The 19169-nt window shown below is 46.0% G+C and overlaps 1 protein-coding gene across 1 annotated transcript in view; it reads left to right on the plus strand.

Annotated features, from left to right (window-relative positions):
• Window positions 1–17116, plus strand: part of ATP2C2 (ATPase secretory pathway Ca2+ transporting 2) — a 37430-nt gene extending 20314 nt beyond the window's left edge. The window contains exons 12-27 of the mRNA XM_056862859.1: window positions 719–843; window positions 2812–2909; window positions 3958–4059; window positions 4821–4910; window positions 5447–5548; window positions 6506–6659; window positions 8866–9036; window positions 10322–10419; window positions 10520–10570; window positions 11621–11787; window positions 12571–12639; window positions 12732–12848; window positions 13310–13457; window positions 15728–15823; window positions 15953–16094; window positions 16998–17116. Coding sequence (XP_056718837.1) covers window positions 719–843; window positions 2812–2909; window positions 3958–4059; window positions 4821–4910; window positions 5447–5548; window positions 6506–6659; window positions 8866–9036; window positions 10322–10419; window positions 10520–10570; window positions 11621–11787; window positions 12571–12639; window positions 12732–12848; window positions 13310–13457; window positions 15728–15823; window positions 15953–16094; window positions 16998–17116 — 1849 coding nt within the window. The remainder of the gene's footprint in view (window positions 1–718; window positions 844–2811; window positions 2910–3957; window positions 4060–4820; window positions 4911–5446; window positions 5549–6505; window positions 6660–8865; window positions 9037–10321; window positions 10420–10519; window positions 10571–11620; window positions 11788–12570; window positions 12640–12731; window positions 12849–13309; window positions 13458–15727; window positions 15824–15952; window positions 16095–16997) is intronic.
• Window positions 17117–19169: the final 2053 nt, after the last annotated feature.

The raw sequence follows: 19169 nt of genomic DNA on the forward strand, positions 1-19169 counted from the left end.
ATGGAGATGGGTAGAGCCATGCCGAAAGCATGCAGGAAACACTGGCGGGGGGCATAAAGCCCCTTCAAGAAGCGTAGTGTGGTCCATATTCCATTTCCCTATTTTACCTTCACAATAACCATGCAAGGTAGCTCATGTCAAGAGAGGGTGACTGTGAGCTTCACAGCTGATCAGAGGTTTGAACTCAAAGTTTTTCCTGGTCTAACACTCAATTGCAGCAGCTGAGTCTCAGGCCTCATAAAGAGTTCTTCCTAAACCAGGACTGTGTTCAGAAACTTTCCTATGGAAAGCCAGAGTCTGCAGTGCTTAAAGTAAAAGAAATTACAGGACTGACTTTGAACAAAATGTGTTCAGGATCAGGGTGCTGGAGTAAGATGATACGGGGTTGCTAGCACGGTGTAGAGGCTATGAGTGGTGGACGCTAATCTGGAGAATCGGGTTGGTTTCCCCCCTTCTTCACATGAAATCTGCTGGGTAACCTTGGGTTAGTCACATTTTTCTCTGTACTCTCTCAGCTGCACCTACCTCACAAGGTGCCTGTTCTGGGGGAAGGGAAGGCGATTGTAAGCTGCTTTGAGACTCCTTAAAGGTAGAGAAAAGCAGGGTATAAAAACCAACTCTTCTTCATCTTCTTCTTCTGCTTGGATATACTTCCTTACAGGAGTTAGTAACGGTGATGGTATGTAACACCAAGTGGTAAATGATTGTCTGTATGTAGTTTGGCAGTGGCTGCCATCCCAGAGGGCCTGCCCATCGTGGTCACCGTGACGCTAGTACTGGGTGTCTTGAGAATGGCCAAGAAACGTGTCATTGTGAAGAAGCTGCCGATTGTTGAGACTCTTGGTAAGGTAGATGACGGTCAGGTGCGAGAAAGCATATATTGGGGCGGGGGGTTAGCCTAAAACTGCATCAGCTTCTGTTACGGACTGGTTCAAGTGTCAGGTGAGAGCCAGAGTGGTGTAGTGGTTAAGAGCGGTGGTTAGGAGCGGTGGACTCTGATCTGGAGAACCGGGTTTGATTCCCCACTCCTTCACATGAAGCCTGCTGGGTGACCTTAGGCTAGTCACCGCTCTCTTAGAGCTGTCTCAGCCCCACTCACCTCGCAGGGTGTCTGTTGTGGGGAGGGGAAGAGAAGGTGATTGTAAGCTGATTTGAGTCTTCCTTAAGTGGTAGATAATAACCAACTCTTCTTCTTCTTTCTTCTTCAATTGTTTACACACAACCATTTACCTTTTCAAATGATCCCATGCGATCATCTAAATGTTGGAAGCATTTCGTAAGAACGGTAACTTTCCTTAGAGTTGCTCCATTCGAGTCCAGCAGCACATTAGTGACCAACAATATTTTCAGGGTGGAATCCTTCAAGATTAAAAACTCCCTTCATCAGATGGTATCTGACAAAGAGATCTTTAATTCTTGAAAGCTCATACCCTGAAACTCTTGTCAGTCTCTAAGGTGCTGCTGGACTCGAATCTAGCTATTCTTCTGCAGACCAATAGGACTAGCCTCTGAAACTTTCTTTCGATTTGTGACCAGAATAGTCGTTTTCTAATAGCTGTTGTTCATGGATTCAGCCCCGAAAACGTGAGAAGAGTCACAGATAGCCAAGTCATGTTTCCGTGTCTCCTGTTTGAAAACTCGAACTTGTAAATTTTCCTGAAGCAAAAGTTCACATTGATTCAAACTGAATTTTCTAAATCTTGAACTTTCGATTTGAAATTGCATTCAGGGGAGCATTTTGACCAGTAAGTCTCAAGGCTTGTCAAATCAATGCTTAGGAACTTAATGCAACCGATATTTCAAAAAAAGAAGGAAATGCTTTTCAACAAATAGTGTTAAATGTTGTTTAAAAATCATAGTGGAAGAATAGAAATTGAAATTTTCGCAAGCAACATTAATATTTTGAAATGCATCTTTTCTCCAGCTCTGCCTATGGGTTCAGTAAAGGAATTCACTCATCTCAACACTAATCAGACCTAGATTCAAGTCAGGTAGCCCCTTCGAGACCGGCAAGATTTGGGGGGGGGGGTTTGAGCTTTCGCGTCAAAGCTCCGTTTCAGCTTTGACTCTCAAAAGCGTATATCCCAAAAAACTGGATGGTCTCTAAGGGGCTACTGGACTCAAATCTACTGCAGACCAACACGACTAAACTCTGAAACTAATCTGTCACATGACACACACACACACACACACACACACACGGGCACTGCACTTTAAGAAGGATATTGGCCAATTGGAACAGATCCAGGGAATGGCACTGCGCCACAGTGGCCTTCTTTAATTTTCTGCAGGGTGACCAGGAAATGCATTCAGAACCACAGACAGGAGGGCTCAGGGAGAACATTCTGTCTGTGAAGCATGCTCACACTCCACAAGGGAATGGTGGACCATATATCTACCTGCTTCCTTTGGCTTTATTCTGCCTATTGGGAGCTCATTCCAGGTTGAAGTGGTTGTGGGGAGAATGAATGGGTCTTACCAGGTCTTGTTCCACATATGTGCATGGTACAGTTTTCCTGGAGCAAGGGGGAAGAGGAAGGTAAAGGAGACTGACAGCGCAACCCTAAGGAGAATTACTCCAGTCTAAGCCCATTCCTTTCAATGGACTTAGACTGGAGAACTCTGCATAGGATCACATTGCACTGTAACAGCGCATTCCTAAAGAGAGTTACTCCAGTCTAAGCCCATTGAAATGAATGGGCTTAGACTGGAGTAACTCTCCTTAGGAATGCACTGTAAGTGTTTGAATGCTTGCCTACACCAAGGGACTAGTTTTTGTGCTGACCTTGACAGATCCTTTCTCCTTCTCAGGTTGCTGCACCGTCATCTGCTGTGATAAGACGGGGACTTTGACGGCCAATGAGATGACAGTAACTCAGCTTGTGACCTCAGATGGGTTCAAGGCTGAGGTGCGACAAACCTAATCCTGACATCCTACTTAATGCTGCCATGCTCTTATCTTATCTCCCATTTTTATTTGCTCTTTTTAAAAACATACATATTTTCTAGTAAACCCATCAGTCCTATGTCTGATGGACTATAAATTGGCTTTGTGCAGTAATATCTAGCCGGGGGGCGGGCTCCAACATGGTTACAAATGCTTCCTCTCCCCACCAAATTACCCTGCTACCTTTTCATTTCTCCCAGCACTCAGTCCCAGCATACAAATGCCCTATAACATGAATTAACATCTCTATTTACACTCCTTCTATAAATTAGGAGTTGGATCCAAACCACTAGGTCTTGAACCCAAACGAGTCATTTTATGAGCAGACCCCTTCCAGCTGTGGAAGAATACCTTTGGTAAATAATCCTTCTGTAAGCGGAAAGGTATTTCCATGGTTTGGGTCCAACACCATGTTTTTAAAGCGTATTAGAATAGAATCTTAAGAGTTGGAAGGGACCACCAGGGTCATCTAGTCCAACCCCCTGCACAATGCAGGAAATTAACTACTACCTTCCTCCCCACACACACAGAGTGACCCCTACTCCATGCCCAGAAGATGGCCAAGATGCCCTCCCTCTCATGATCTGCCTAAGGTCATGGAATCAGCATTGCTGACAGATGGCCATCTAACCTCTTCTTTAAAACCTCCATGGAAGAAGAGCTTACCACCTCCCGAGGAAGCCTGTTCCACTGAGGAACCGCTCTAACTGTTAGAAAATTCTTCCTAATGTCTAGACAGAAACTCTTTTGATTTAATTTCAACCCGTTGGTTCTGGTTCAACCTTCTGGACCAAAATCCTTCCTCTCTTAATGATCCTTCACACCTGTCCTTCAGTGCCCCCAGAAGAATTTTTTCGAGGTTTGTCTCCATTTTCACCCATAACTACCTCAATTTCTGCCAACTTTGACCACTGTGCTCAATGACACAAGAGCTCTCTGGTAAGCATACCATTGTTGTTGCAATGTACATAGAGACAAACGGGACCCTTCATGGGATTCTGTTTTCCCAGGTGAGTGGGGTTGGATACAACGGAGAGGGAAGCGTGTATCTTCTGCCATCCAAAGAAGTCATCAAAGAATTTTCAAATATCTCTGTGGGAAAACTAGTGGAAGTAAGTTATTTGATTCATGTACTATTGATAAAAGTCACGACATTGTGGTAACATCTAAGGGGGTTAGAAATAAGGCCAATGGTGCAAAATAGGTTTAAAAAATTTATTACTCAAAATAGAATTTCCTTACACAAGTCGCCCAAGAGGCTTCTTCAGGGGAATCTGTAGTCCTTGAAATGAGCATAAATTCTGTAGGTAATAGACTAATTTCGATCCAGGGTTACACATCCTGGTTTGACATACCCTAACTAATCCTAGCTAGTGAATAGGGTTGCCAGGTCCCCCACCACTGGCAGGACCTTCATTGTGGTGGGGCTGGGAAAGGGTGATCAGCACAATAATGTCACTTCCATAGAGTTTTTGGAGGCATGTACTAGAGCATCCTCGTAAACCCAGAAGTGATGTTAATCGTCCCCTTTCACTTGGCCTGCTTCCGCCAGCCAGACAGCTGAGGAACGGGGGGCAACCCTCTTAATTAGCAGGCAATTGCCCCCATTACCTGGTATCTGGCATCCCTACTAGTGGACAATCACTCTTACCCTGGTTAAATTAAGCCACAATTTTGTATGATGTCTGAACCGAGCCACAGTAAGACTTCTGCTCCTTCAGTCTCCAAGGTCAGAAGCCTCCATGCCCTTGAAACTCACCCTTCTTTTGAACTAAGCAGGTTTTCCAAACCCTACCTTTCAGGCACGGCATTTCATGCATTCTCCCTTTCCACCTTCCCCAACAAATAACATGTATAAATGGATCTCTTTTAGGCTGGCTGTGTTGCCAATAATGCCATTATCAGAAAGACCACTGTGATGGGTCAGCCAACCGAAGGGGCCCTGGTCGCTCTTGCTATGAAGGTAGGGTGGTAATAGCAACTCCCGTGCTCATTGGTTTTAGATTTAATCAGGTTGTGTTTAATTTATAAAACAATAGTTTCTTTTCTACAGTTGCCAAGAACGAGAGAGAATTTAGCTTACATCTGATCTGGTAATTGATCAAAAAGCGAATTAAGCGAGATATCATGGGGACCTCCATATTGTAAACTCAGGTCGGCAGGAGACCATCCTGATCAGGAGATCTTGGCTGGATCCCCAAGAGGTGCTATAGACCTCTCTGTGGGTTTGCATGTGACCAGAGGAATGTTTTACTTTCCCGTTCTTCAGACAGGTCATATATCATGAAAATGTTTCTTTTGGAATCGCCCCTGAGTTTGGCCTGCTAATACTTAAAATTTGTCTCCAAAGCTGCCCTGCAAGTCACGCTTGAAAATCAAAATGGGGAATAAGCAAAATGCAGCATCAGAAATTCTTCCACATTTTGAATGTTTGATTTTAGAACTATCACAAAAATATGTAAAGAAGGGCTCACTTTTCCCCCATTTTACTCCCCGCAGATGGAACTAAGCGATTCAAAAGATACTTACGTAAAAAAGAAGGAGATTCCATTTAGCTCAGAGCAGAAGTGGATGGCTGTCAAGTGTTCCCTGAAAAATCAGGTACAAGACATGAACTTGTAAACTTTATTTATCCTAAATAACCCTCTATAAAAATGTCAGTGTTTATTTTCTTTGGCAATAGAGACTGATTAAAGGAATTTATTTATTACAGTTTTATCTCCTCATTCCTCCAGGTACTCAACATGGCATACATGCACACCTAGGGTTGCCAGGTCCCCCCTCTCCACCGGCAAGAGGTTTTTGGGGGCTGGCGTTTGCATGCGTGGCCACACGTAACACGATTTCTTCACTTCCAGGGGTAAACGCAGAAACAACACATCGCAAAGGAATGATTTAGCACCCTGTTTTGGTGGTTTGAATGCTAAAGTATCCTGTCACAATGCAGCACTTCTGCGTTTACCGCCGGAAGTGACATAATCGGGTTGCGTGCAGCTGCGCATGCAATTGCCGCTCCAAGCAGTGCAACAGATTGGCAGGCAATTGCCTGCCGAAAACGCCAACCTGGCAACCCTATGCATCCCTCTAGTCCCCACAAGACATACCATGTTTAGTAGTGGCTAGGCTAGGATTGGGAAGACCTCTGTTCAAATTAGGGTTGCCAACCTCCAGGTACTAGCTGGAGATCTCTTGCTATTACAACTGATCTCCAGCCGATAGAGATCAGTTCCCCTGGAGAAAATGGCTGCTTTACAATTGGACTCTATGGCATTGAAGTCCCTCCCCAAACCCTGCCCTCCTCAGGCCCCACCCCAAAAACCTCCCGCCAGTGGTGAAGAGAGACCTGGCAACCCTAATTCAAGTCCCCAGTGAGCTACTTGGGTGACTTCAGCCTTACAGGGGTGTGATCGAGCGGCATTAAAATGTTGTAAATAAACCAAGAAATATTTGATTGATTGAGATACCGAAATGCTGCTAGCAGAAACCCAATAATGCATGCCTTGGTGCTTTGATTCATTCAGTGCTCCCGATGTTTCTGTTTGCCTCCTTATCTCATAGGAGGAGGAGGTTTACTTTATGAAGGGGGCATTTGAAGAAGTGATGCAGCACTGCTCCATGTTCAACAGCGGCGGCATCTCGCTCCCACTGACGCCACAACAGAAGGCGGTCTACGTTCAAGAGGAGAAGCACATGGGGTCCCTGGGCCTGCGAGGTGAGTCTATAGTTATATCTAATCGCAGCCTGACCCATGCCCGAGCCCCATGGAGGGTGGTAAGCTAAGCATCTAGGGTTACCAGCCTCCAGGTGAGACCTAGAGATCTCCTAGTATTACATCTGATCTCCAGACTACAGAGATCAGTTCTCCCAGAGAAAAATGACTGTTTTGGAGGATGGACTATATGTCATGGTGCCCTGCTGAGGTCCCTCCCCAAACCCGCAATCACCAGGCTCTGCTTCCAAATCTCCAGGAATTCCCCAAACCCAGAGTTGGCAAACCTACGAGCAGCAGCCCTGAAAGCCAACTCCAAGCTTGATGCTTTCCACTGCAACCCCTGATACCAGGCAGCAGTGTGAATGTTTCAGAAGCACATCACCCCCTACAACCTATGCAGCTCCAGTCCACCTGCATGGGGGGGGGGGGCAGAATTAAGCATATATAGATCCCCTTACTGCTGCACCCTACCCCCCAAAAGAAACCTGTGGTAAGCAGCCCTCTCCGATGGGTTTATCAATTTGGGAAAGGCAGCAATGGTAACCATTGAACTAAAATTTCTCCGTGGTCTTGGTATTTTCTTTCCTGATGTTTCGCCAGCAGCTGTGGCAGGCATTTTCAGAGGAGTAACACTGAAGGACAGACACTGTCCTTCAGTGTTACTCCTGTGAAGATGCCTGCCACAGCTGCTGGCGAAACGTCAGGAAAGAAAATACCAAGACCACGGTCACACAGCCCGGATAACCTACAAGAACCAATGAACTCTGACCGTGAAAGCCTTCGACAATATTTTAAAATTTCTCCGTATTTTCCTGCTTGGACCGTATTGTCTGGAACCATCATTTGGAACATCTAGAGATAAATGCATTTTGGTTCGTACAACTGCCTATAAACAAAAAAAGGGGGGTTCTACTGGCATCTTAATAAGGTTGTTATCCTCCAGTTGGGGCCTGGACTTCTGCTGGAATTAACCAATCTCCAGCCTACAGAGATCCATTCCCCTGGAAGAAATAGCAGCTGCAGAGACTGGTTCTATGGGATTGTATCCCCACTGAGCTCCCTCCCTTCCCCAAACTCTGTCCTCCCAGGCTCTGCTCCTAATCTACAAGAATTTCCCAAGCCATAGCTGGCAACACTACTGCCAAAATTTTATCCCAGCATAAACTTCCATGCACTAGAGAGGCCACTCTTCAGAGGCAATAATACATACACATAGAAATTTGGGCTTAGTGCATGAAAGGGTTACAGAAATGTCTGTTAACTGGTTATACAGGAATCACTGGTTTTCCATTCATGTGTTTTAATTGCTTCCTGGACATTATACAGAAATCAGTGGTTTTCCATTCATGTCTTTGAATTGCCAGCATGGTGTAGTGGTTAAGAGCAGCGGATTCTAATCTGGAAAAACGGGTTTGATTCCCCACTCCTCCACGTGAGCGGCGGACTCTAATCTGGAGAAGCGGGTTGTTTTCCCCACTCCTACACATGAAGCCTGCTGGGTGACCTTGGGCTAGTCACAGTTCTCATAGAGCTCTCTCAGCCTCACCTACCTCACAAGGTGTCTGTTATGGGGAGAGGAAGGGAAGGCGATAGTAAGCCAGTTTGAAACTCCTTAAAGGTAGAAAAAATCAGCATATAAAAACCAACTCTTCTTCTTTTTCTTGAAATATGGCAGCCGCACATAGTGAAGAAGGCAGGTAAGAGTGCCAGTTTGAGCTGACCATGCCTAGTAGCCACGACTGGTTAAAATGAACCCTTCGTAGTCAGTGGTGGTGTGGCTCCGATTCATGGATGATCAGAACATAAGGGTGCCAACTCTGGGCTAGCAAATTCCTGGAGATTTTGGGGGTGGAGCCTAAGGAGGGTGGGGTTTGGGGTGGGGAGGGACCTCAGCACGATGTCATGCCATACAGTCTACCCTCCAAAGCAGCCATTTTCTTTCATTGTTGGAACTAACAAAGTGAGCCCTGACACACAAAAACCTGTGCCACAATTCATTCGTTGGCTGATTGAGAACAGCGTAAATCCCCCATTAGAACAACACTCCTCTGATTTAGATCTGTACATTTTGTCTGGAACTCACTGTTGGGAAACCTCCCTGGTTGGAGACAAGGTTCCCGCCCTTCTTCAGCCACCAGATGACTAGACCTTCCGTGCACGGGCACATGAAATAACTTTGCCATTTTCTTTGCTTTCCTCCTGCCAGTTCTCGCGTTGGCTTCTGGCCCCGAGCTTGGCAGACTGACCTTTTTAGGTCTAGTAGGAATCATCGATCCTCCAAGGGACGGAGTGAAAGAAGCTGTTCAGATCCTCATCGAGTCTGGCGTCTCCGTGAAAATGATAACGGGAGATGCTCTGGAAACAGCTTGGGCTATTGGTGAGCAAACAGAATTCCCTCCCACAAATATGAGCCACCATCTTTTGAGGCTGGATGTTCAAGTGCTGTTTTGTTTGGAGCATAACGATGAATCTTTTGTCTATCCTTACTGCTGAACACTTTTGCATCTCAGTAGAGGTTTCTGGTGAGCTAAGTGGTGGGGTTAGGAGCTTCTAAGGACATATTGGTCGTTTATTCATGGGTACTTTCACTCACTTTATGAGTCTTCCCCTAGACCAGTAGGCTTTTCCCAACCATGGTAAGCCCAGAATGACCTAGGTCATTTATGCCTGGGTACTTTCACTCATGTTTGCCCCCTGGTCTGTCTCGGTTGTTCTTTGGAGATATGCATGAGTTTTCCCTCCATGAGAGATGACCTCGTTGCTAGCCCTCAAAAATCCCAGGACTTCCTGTTCCTCTGTTAACCCAATTCTCCTTGAGCTCAGCCCGGGTGAAACCCCCATGCACAATGCAAAGCGTGGGACATCCAAGCTTGGTTTCTATCACAGAAAGCATGCAGCCAATTACAAAACAGCATGTAAAGAGGCAGGGGTTCAAATGCTTCCAGCTTCCTGTGAGCTCTTTCTAAGCAGAAGAAAGGCTTTTAAAAAAAAAAAAGTTTGGATTTCTCCCCCGCCCCTTTCAGATTGCTCCATTTTTTGTTTTTTCTTCTTAAAATGCTTTTTTATGGGGCAATTGGAGCTGGGGGGGGGTTCTCTCACAATAAGCACTACCTGGATGTTTTTATGCAGAGGCTAGTTGGCCATCTGTCAACAATGCTGTTTCTATTACCATGGGCAGTTCATGGGAGGGAGGGCATCTTGGCCATCTTCTGGGCTTTGAGTAGGGGTCACTGGGGGTGTGTAGGGGAGGTAGTTGTGAGTTTCCTGCATTGTGCAGGGGGTTGGACTAGATGACCCTGGTGGTCCCTTCCAACTCTATGATTCTATGATTCTACAAGTAAGCCAATTACAAAGCAACATTTAAAGGGGCAGGACTTGGTATGAGCTTGGAGACTGCTGGTGCATAGATTCCCAACAGGAAAGTGTGAGTCCAGCATAAATGACCATTGTTAGGTCCCAAAATCAAGAACACATTGAGAGACACAGGACTAGATGGTCCTTCGGGTGGATCTAGCTGGGCTTTTCTTAAGTTCTTATGCTGTGGCGTTGTACGTAACCACACCTGTGGCATGCTTTCTTCAGAGTCACCAGAAGTTCCTTCGGTATTGGTCCATGTCTGCCTTTGATATGACGATCTCCTAATGTGGCATTTCCCCCTCCAGCCCGGAAGATCGGTCTCTGCAATGGAAAGATGAAAGCCATGTCTGGAGAGGAGCTGGAGAACGTCACGGAGTCAGCATTATCATCCACAGTCAAAAATGTAATGGAATTGGAAGGGGTTCCGAACACATGGTTTGTGATTTGCTCTTAAAACACCAGCAGCCTCACATAGACTTGCTTTTTCTCTCCTCACCATCCAGGTTTCCATCTTCTTCCGAACAAGCCCCAAACACAAACTTAAAATCATAAAGGTATCTGCAGAGCCCAAATTAGCGGCGCCCTCGTCTCTCTTCTTTTCCCTGAGCTAGATCTGACGCTTCTCCACAGCGGCTGCACCTTTGCTCCTGATTTGTCCAATTGCTGTAATGAGACTTTCACTGTAATTATCCTTTCTCTTTCCTTGCAATGCCTTCTGGGAACAGCTGTCTGCTGGTCCTTTGCTGTGTGTCACAAAGGAGGGGAATAGACCCCACCACCACCACTAATTGGAAGATCCAAGAGCGGGGAGCGTGTCTCTCGTTTAGGGTAGCCGCGGCTCTTTTCCACCTTTCTGTCTTGGTGGCTGCTCTTTCCATGCACTAGAAGTGGCACAATGGGCGGTCCAGCATGGGTGCTATGATCTGGATGATTTGCTCCTTTGCCCTTGTCTTACAATGCGGGCAGTAATCGGATGGAGCATTTTCGTCATTTAAGACCCCCCTGGTTTCCTGATCTGTCATTGATTGAGCCTGAACCTACTGATTGTATTTGCATGACAAGATTTTTTAAAATGAAAACAAATGGCACAGGCAAAAATTAAAAATAGAATAAACGTGTATTTCTTAACAATTGCTGTCTGTCCTCCCAATTTGGTTTCAGTTGGAATTCTTCCTTATCACTTCTTCTGAAAGTTCAAAATCTCAATGGTTAAAATGTCCAAACCAGGGGTGTCAAACGTTAGGCCCGTGGGCCGGATCCGGCCCCTTGAGAGCTGTTATCCAGCCCGCGAGCCAGCCAAGGCAGCCTCCCCGCCCCTCAACTCTCAATCTGGGCTGGTGAGGCATGGCCTAGTCCAACCAAGTGGTATTTATGTCATATCCGGCCCTTGTAACAAATGAGTTTGACACCCCTGGTCTAAATTGTACCCCTGTGTGCTAGGCATGATGTTTTATGTTGATAAAGTTAAGGTTACTCTATCAGGAATTTGTACTTGTCTTGCTGTGAAACATAATCGGTATCTGCACTTTCTTTTTAGAGGCCAAATTTGACATTTGCGTGAAGAAGCATGATGGCATTAACGTTTGCAGTTTTCTTTCCCACAGGCTTTGCAGAAAGCTGGTGCCGTTGTGGGAATGACAGGAGACGGGGTGAACGACGCTGTGGCTCTAAAATCTGCTGATATTGGGGTCGCAATGGGAAGAACCGGGACAGATGTTAGCAAAGAAGCCGCCAATATGATCCTTGTGGATGACGACTTCTCGGCTATCATGTAGGTTGTTCTTGAAAGCCTTCTAAAACACACTAAGCCTGATGTTTTAATACTGTGCATGAAATTCCCGATATGCAGTCTCACACATGAATATGGTTGCCAGCTCCAGGTTGGAAAATACCTGGAGATTTTCATGGTAGGGCTTGACAAGGGTGGGGATTGGGGAGGAACTTCAGTGGGGTATAATGCCATAAAGTCCAGGTGAACGGATCTCTGTCACCTGGAGATCAGTTGTAATCCCAGGAGATCTCCAGCTAGTAACTGGAGGTTGGCAACCCCTCACATGAAGAAGTGTTACATACAATGACTTCTCCTTTCACTTCCATAGGAAGTGACTTTTAATGGCTTTTTAACGGCTTGTTTGTATACTGTGGCTTTTAACTGTATGCCACCTCTAGCAGGACTTTGAAGACGCAGGATAGAAATATTCTAAATAAATTAAGCCCATCTAGTTTGCATCCCTTTCCGCCTACATTCTGGCTTCCTCCGCTGGTATGAATGGGGCAACCTATAAAATGACTCGGTTGGGCTGATAAAACCTGGAATTATAAGCAAAGTCAAAATGTTCCACCATACCATGTCTGAATTCCAAAGGTGCCCACAGGCTCAAAAAGGTTGGGGACCCCTGATCTAGCTCATCGTGACCTATCCACCATTGCTGGCAGCTATCTCATGTCTTGGGCACATGAAGGTCCTTCGCACCTGAATGACTGATAGAAACAGAAATATCTACAATCTTGTGTGTGTGTAAAGTTTAAAATGTCCCTCTTCTTTCCCCAACAGGAATGCAATCGAGGAGGGAAAAGGAATATTTTACAACATTAAAAATTTTGTCCGTTTTCAGCTCAGCACGTAAGTAGCTGTGAGGGTTTGACCCAACAGAATGAGCCAATATCAGGGCCACGAAATACTCATAAACATTTCCTCTTTCACACTCTTGGCAGGAGCATCTCGGCACTGAGCTTAATTACTCTGTCAACAGTCTTCAATTTGCCAAATCCTCTCAATGCTATGCAGATCTTATGGATCAATATTATAATGGACGGGCCTCCGGCTCAGAGGTGAGGAAATGCAATGGCGCAGATGGAGTTGTGTGGGGGGTGGCATATGAAGCTTTTCTTGTCTCCTCGCCCCCTTTTCTAAAAGGAAATTATGAGTTATTGATTTCAAAGTCCTATTTTTGCTGGTGTCAAATGAAGACCCAACATGAGATTCCCCACTCCTCCACAGGAGCAGCAGAGGCTAATCTGGTGAACTGGATTTGTTTCCCCGCTCCTCCACACGATGCCAGCTGGGTGACCTTGGGCGAGTCACAGCTCTCTTAGAGCTCTCTCAGCCCCACCCACCTCACAGGGTGTCTGTTGTGGGGAGGGGAAGGGAAGGTGACTGTAGACCGGTTTGAGTCTCCCTTAAGTGGTAGAGAAAGTCGGCATGTAAAAACCAACTCTTCTTCTTCTTGACTGACAATGTCAATGCTCGTTCGTTTGTGCTAACAAAACAATGTGCCTTTTCCTGGAAACAGTTTGGGTGTTGAACCAGTTGACAAAGATGCCATCAGACAGCCTCCCAGGAGTGTCACAGATACAATTCTCAGCAGATCCCTGGTTCTAAAGATCTTGCTGTCGGCTGCCGTCATCATCAGCGGAACCCTCTTTGTGTTTTGGAAAGAGGTGAGGACGAGAAATCGACTCAAGGCACCTTTGCCAAGAGAACACTTCAGAACTATTTTCTGTGAGATCCTTCACTTTTGTGCCTGTTGGTGTTACGGTGGTGTTACAGTTGCTTGGGCAACTGCTCTATGAGGAGCGGTTGAAATGCTTAGGGCTGTTTAGTTAGAAAGAAGGCAGTTAAGGGGAGACATGATAGAAGTCTATTAAATGATGCATGGTTTGGAGAGAGTGGACAGGGAGCAGCTTTTCTCCCTCTCTCATAATACCAGAACACGGAATCATCTGCTGAAGCTGGAGGGTGATTCAAAACAGATAAAAGGAAGTATTTCTTCACACAGCACATAGTTAAATGGTGGAACTCCCTGCCCCGGGATGTGGTGATGGCTGCCAACTTGGAAGGCTTTAAGAGGGGAGTGGTCATGTTCATGGAGGAGAGGGCTATTCATGGCTACTAGTCATGTTGCAGAACCTATTCTCTCCAGGATCAGAGGAGCATGCCTATTATATTAGGTGCTCTGGAACGCAGGCAGGATAATGGTGCTGCAGTCGTCTTGTTTGTGGGCTTCCTGGAGGCACCCGGTCAACAGAGGCACACTGTTTGAACAGACTGCAGGACTCGATGGGCCTTAGTCTGATCCAGCATGGCTTGTCTTATGTTCTTATGAATACTAGCCATGATGCATACCTATTCTCTCCAGGATCGGAGGAGCATGCCTATTATACTTGGTGCTGTGGAGCACAGGCAGGATGCTGCTGCTGCAGTCGTCTTGCTTGTGGGTTTCCTAGGGGCACCTGGTTGGCCACTGTGTGAGCAGACCGCTGGACTTGATGGGCCTTGGTCTGATCCAGCATGGCTTTTCTTATGTTCTTATCCAAAAAATTTCAAAACTGCTGTAAGGGCCAATCTCATGACATTGCATTTTCACCCAATATGGTTTCTCAAAAAACAAAAACCCCTAGGATGATTTTTAATTATGAATATTTCCCTACCTCCAGTGCACAATCTCCTTTTCATTATGACTAGATTTAAAAGTGGTACAGTTGGAGTATCGCTTATCCGGACTGCTTGGGACCGGAAGTGGTCTGTATTTCGAATCCGTATATTGGAATATTTTGGAATTTTTGCATATAAATAATGAGATATCTTGGGGATAGGACTCAAAATTCATTTATGCTTTATATACACTTTATACACATAGCCTGAATGTAATTTTAGACAATATTTTAAATAATTTTGTGTACATGTAATCATCAGAAAGCAAAGGTGTAATTATCTCACCAGAATACCTGTATCAGCTGTTAAATAAGAGCAACAACAAACTAAAGACAGGCTTTCAGTCTCCACCTACGATGCAGTGTACAATGTATTTTATTTTCTTCGGTGAGTGGAAACATTGAAAGGAGGCAGCACGGATTTGCCTGCATGCCGGCTCAAAGGGCCTGGTTTTCGGATCAGTCCGGATATGGGATGTCTAGATAAGGGATACTCTATCTGTATAGGAAACCTCCTTTGTGGTGATCCAGCTCAGTATTACGCTCCTGGTTCAGGCATGAACTGGTGCCAAGTTGTTTTGTTGTCCCAGAAGGTCGGACCAGAACCAGCGGGTTGAAATTAAATCAAAAGAGTTTCCATCTAGACATTAGGAAGAAGTTACTAACAGTTAGAGCGGTTCCTCGGTGGAACAGGCTTCCTCAGGAGGTGGTGAGCTCTCCTTCCCTGGAGGTTTTTAAGAAGAGGCTAGATGGCCATCTGTCAGCAACGCTGATTCTATGACCATAGGCAGATGATGAGAGGGAGGGCATCTTGGCCATCTTCTGGGCATGGAGTAAGGGTCACTGGGGGTGTGGGGGGGAGGTAGTTGTGAATTTCCTGCATTGTGCAGGGGGTTGGACTAGATGACCCTCGTGGTCCCTTCCAACTCTATGATGATTCTGTGATTCTAGATAGCAGGAAACAGAAGCTCCATGTCTTGTCATTCACTTTTGGTCCTGGCATGTACTACCAGATTAATGACATTATTTCAACATAACATGAGTTTCCTTGTAAGGGTGGGAAGACTTGTGATACATTGACGTGACCTCGTGAATTTTGTAGTGCTACAACATTCCCTGAAGCAGCCAGCGGGGGTTACGGCGAGGAAGCAACCCTGCATAAATGACCTGTGACTTTATAGACCAAAGTTTCATTGTGGACTGGAGGGCTGACTTTCACACATTCTCCAAAGCCCAAACTGACACTCGCTTTCTGTCTTAAAAACCAATATTGTCAGATTCCTGACAGCGGCATAACACCGAGAACCACAACGATGACTTTCACCTGCTTTGTGTTTTTTGACCTCTTCAACGCCCTGACGTGTCGGTCCCAGGTGAGACAGATGCTGCCTTACGAAGCAGGATTTTAATCAAACTCTTCAAGGGTGACAGGTTGGGCTGATGTTAAAAGAAGTGTATTTAATTTGGGTCTCCCTTCCCTGTGCCCTTTTCTTCATCCCCAGACAAAACTGATAACGGAGATTGGCGTTCTCCGAAACCGCATGTTCTTGTACTCAGTGCTGGGATCCATTTTGGGCCAGATGGCTGTTATTTACATACCTCCATTGCAGAAGATCTTCCAGACGGAGAATTTAGGAGTACTGGGTGAGTGTGTGTGTGTGTGTGTGTGTGGGGGGGAAATCATAAACCTTTCAGAGTACATTTAAAACTACAGTTCCACAGGTCAATCTAGATGAGACACTGGCAATTTATGCATGGCTGTTTCCTCGCGGTCACCCCACTACTTTGGGGCTTTGCTTTGATTATGTTTGCATTTTACGACTGTCAGAGGTCGCCTCGCTCCCCCCACCCCGGTGTTTCCCTGTGTTTTGCCTGCATTTTCTGGATTTGTGTTTAGCCAGCATCCAGAAAATGTTGGCCAAACCGGTAGCAACATGCAGGGACAGCAAGGCGACCTCTGACAGTCGGAAAATGCAATCATAATCGAAGCAAAGCCCCGAAGTAGTTGGCGGGGTAGACCGAGAAGAAACAGCCATGCATAAATGGCCACTGGAAGAGCTATGAACAGGTCTCTTGCATGGGAGAAATTAATGATAATAGTGGACAGTTAAAATCAGAACTAGGGGTAGGGGGAGAGGGATTTTAATTCTTCTTTTAAAATCTTAACATACAGCCGAAAATGTGAATTAAGCCCCACGTTTCTGCAGGAACTGGTCCCCCGTTTCATTTATAAAGTGAACAAACATTGGCTCTTTCTTATAATCAAACACACACACACACAGGATGTATGTGCATTCTCTGTAACAGGTGAAGAGGGCTTATGTTGTTCAGGAACCTACAAGATTGGTGCAACAGCTAACAGCAATAACTACTGGGGCAGAGAAGCACTGTCCATGGGTTGGAACAGAAATATGCACAAGGCAGATCCATTGGTGAACACCACTGATGCTAGTTTTGTGATCACAACACTTCCAGGTACACAGCAGATTCCTCCTCCTCCTCCCCCGGAATAACCACCTCTCGTTTTCCCTGCTCCATCCTGTGCAGATCTGTTGTTCCTAACCGGCTTGGCCTCCTCTGTTTTCATCCTATCGGAACTCGTCAAAGTGTGCGAGAGGTTTTGCTGCCGAACAAAGACAGACAAAGGACAACAAGAGCCCGTGTGACCAAAACACCCCACTCCACTTCGGATGTCGTTGGAATGAAACTGGGCAGTTCCCGGATTCACATGGGGCGTATCCAACCTATGATTTCTTTGAAAAATTTCAAGCGACTACAGTTCAACAATGGTCCTTTATGCTTGGGTACTTTGACTGACATTTGCCTCCCGGCCTGACTCGATTGTTCCTTGGAGTTATGCATGAGTTTTCCATCCCACAGAGATGACCTCACGCCCATCCCTCGCAAATTCTGGGTTTTCCCAATGCTGTTATAATCCAGTTCTTCGATCTCCCCTGATATCAGCTTGGGGTCAAATCGTCCTCATCTTTGTGCGTAATCCAAAGAGCAGGAGAGTGGAACTTGGGCGGGAGGAGGGTGACGTTTTTCTCACAGTGAGCACTACAGCCAATTACAAAGTAGCGTTTCAAGGAGCGGGGACTCCAACGCTTCCTGGTCTTTTGCTGGTTATTTTCTTTGTTTGTTTCCCACCAGGATTTCTTTCTGAGCAGACATTTTTTTCACATAAAAATGGGTTTTATAATAGTGCTTTGGTTTCTCCCTGCCACTCACCCCGTTCCTTTTCCAGAGCTCCGTTTTGTGAAATAGGTTTTAAAACAGCACTTGGGGGAGCGTGGAAGAAAGGGGAGGTGATGTTTTTCTCGCAGTACGCATTACAGCCAATTACAAATCAGTGCTTTAAAGAGGCAGGGATTCAGATGCTTCCTGACTTTTGCTGCTTTACTCTGGAAACCCCAGGACTTTCTCCAGGACGCACAACAACACACATAGCAGTTTTAGGATTCGGGACAGAAAAGTGTGGGTCAAGAAAGCATCAAACCCCAGGTAAAACTCCCATGCATAGAAGACAATGCCTTTGTTGCCCTGTGGAGCCACTGAAGCTGGCCACAGGAGGCTGTACCGAGCCATGGATTCTCATCTCCTAGAAAGGAAAAGAACAGGGCGCATGGAAAGGAAAAGCATGGCACCGTCTCCATCCATTTATTTATTTAACTTGTGATGAACCTTTTTGTTAATAAAACGTGTCTCTTTTTAAAGATAGCATATAACAGATGCAAAGCAAGCCGGTTATTTTGTCCAAATGGGCAGCTCTTTAGCCATGCAGTTGGGTTGTTATTGGGAAACCAAAGTGGGTTGCCAGCTCCGGGTTGTGAAATCCCTGGAGGTTTGGGGAGTGGAGCCTGAGAAAGGTGGGGTATAATTCCATACAGTCCACTTTCCAAAGCGGCCATTTTCTCCAGGTAAACTGACCTCCATCACCATGAGATCAACTGAAATCCCAGGAAGAAGAGTTGGTTTTTATATGCCGACTTTCTCTGCCACTTAGGGGAGAATCAAACCGGCTTACAATCACCTACCCTTCCCCTCCCCACAACAGACACCCTGTGAGGTAGGTGGGGCTGAGAGAGCTGTGACTATCCCAAGGTCACCCAGCTGGCTTCATATGTAAGAATGGGGAAGTAAATCCAGTTCACCAGATTAGCGTCCACCGCTCATGTGGAGGAGTGGGGAATCAAACCCGGTTCTCCAGGTCAGACTCCTCCACTTCCAACAACCGCTCTTAACCACTACACGCTGGCTCCCCAGCCACCACCCTACCCAGACCTGAGGAAGGAGGTTCCTACACAAAGGCCCTTAGAAAAGGAAGTTCCCTGTGTTCTCAGATCAGCATGTACAGCATTAAGCCAGAAGTGAGAGACACACCTGCCCTATTCTCCTGCCAATGCAGGGCGTGGACACCCTGTCCCTGATATGGCTCCTACAGTGATGGCAGGCTGTAATGCCCTGCTTCCACATCTCAAGACTATCACTGCAGCAGAATTTGTCAGAGGAACCTCCTTCCTGACGTGCATTTCCTGCTTTACAAGGAAGTGTCCCTTCCTTGGACGGGTGCAGATGTACAAAGGGCTGATGGGAAACACCCGGCAGGTGGTTAGGACTATGGAAAGGATACAACAGATGTGTGTGTGTGGGGGGGGTGCCCACTACTTCCACATGTGGTCAGCTGGTTTCTCAGTTCAGATTCCAAAGCACAGCTAA

This window comes from Euleptes europaea, chromosome 17 (assembly GCF_029931775.1).
Source record: "Euleptes europaea isolate rEulEur1 chromosome 17, rEulEur1.hap1, whole genome shotgun sequence".
In the NCBI taxonomy this organism is placed as follows: Eukaryota; Metazoa; Chordata; class Lepidosauria; order Squamata; family Sphaerodactylidae; genus Euleptes; species Euleptes europaea.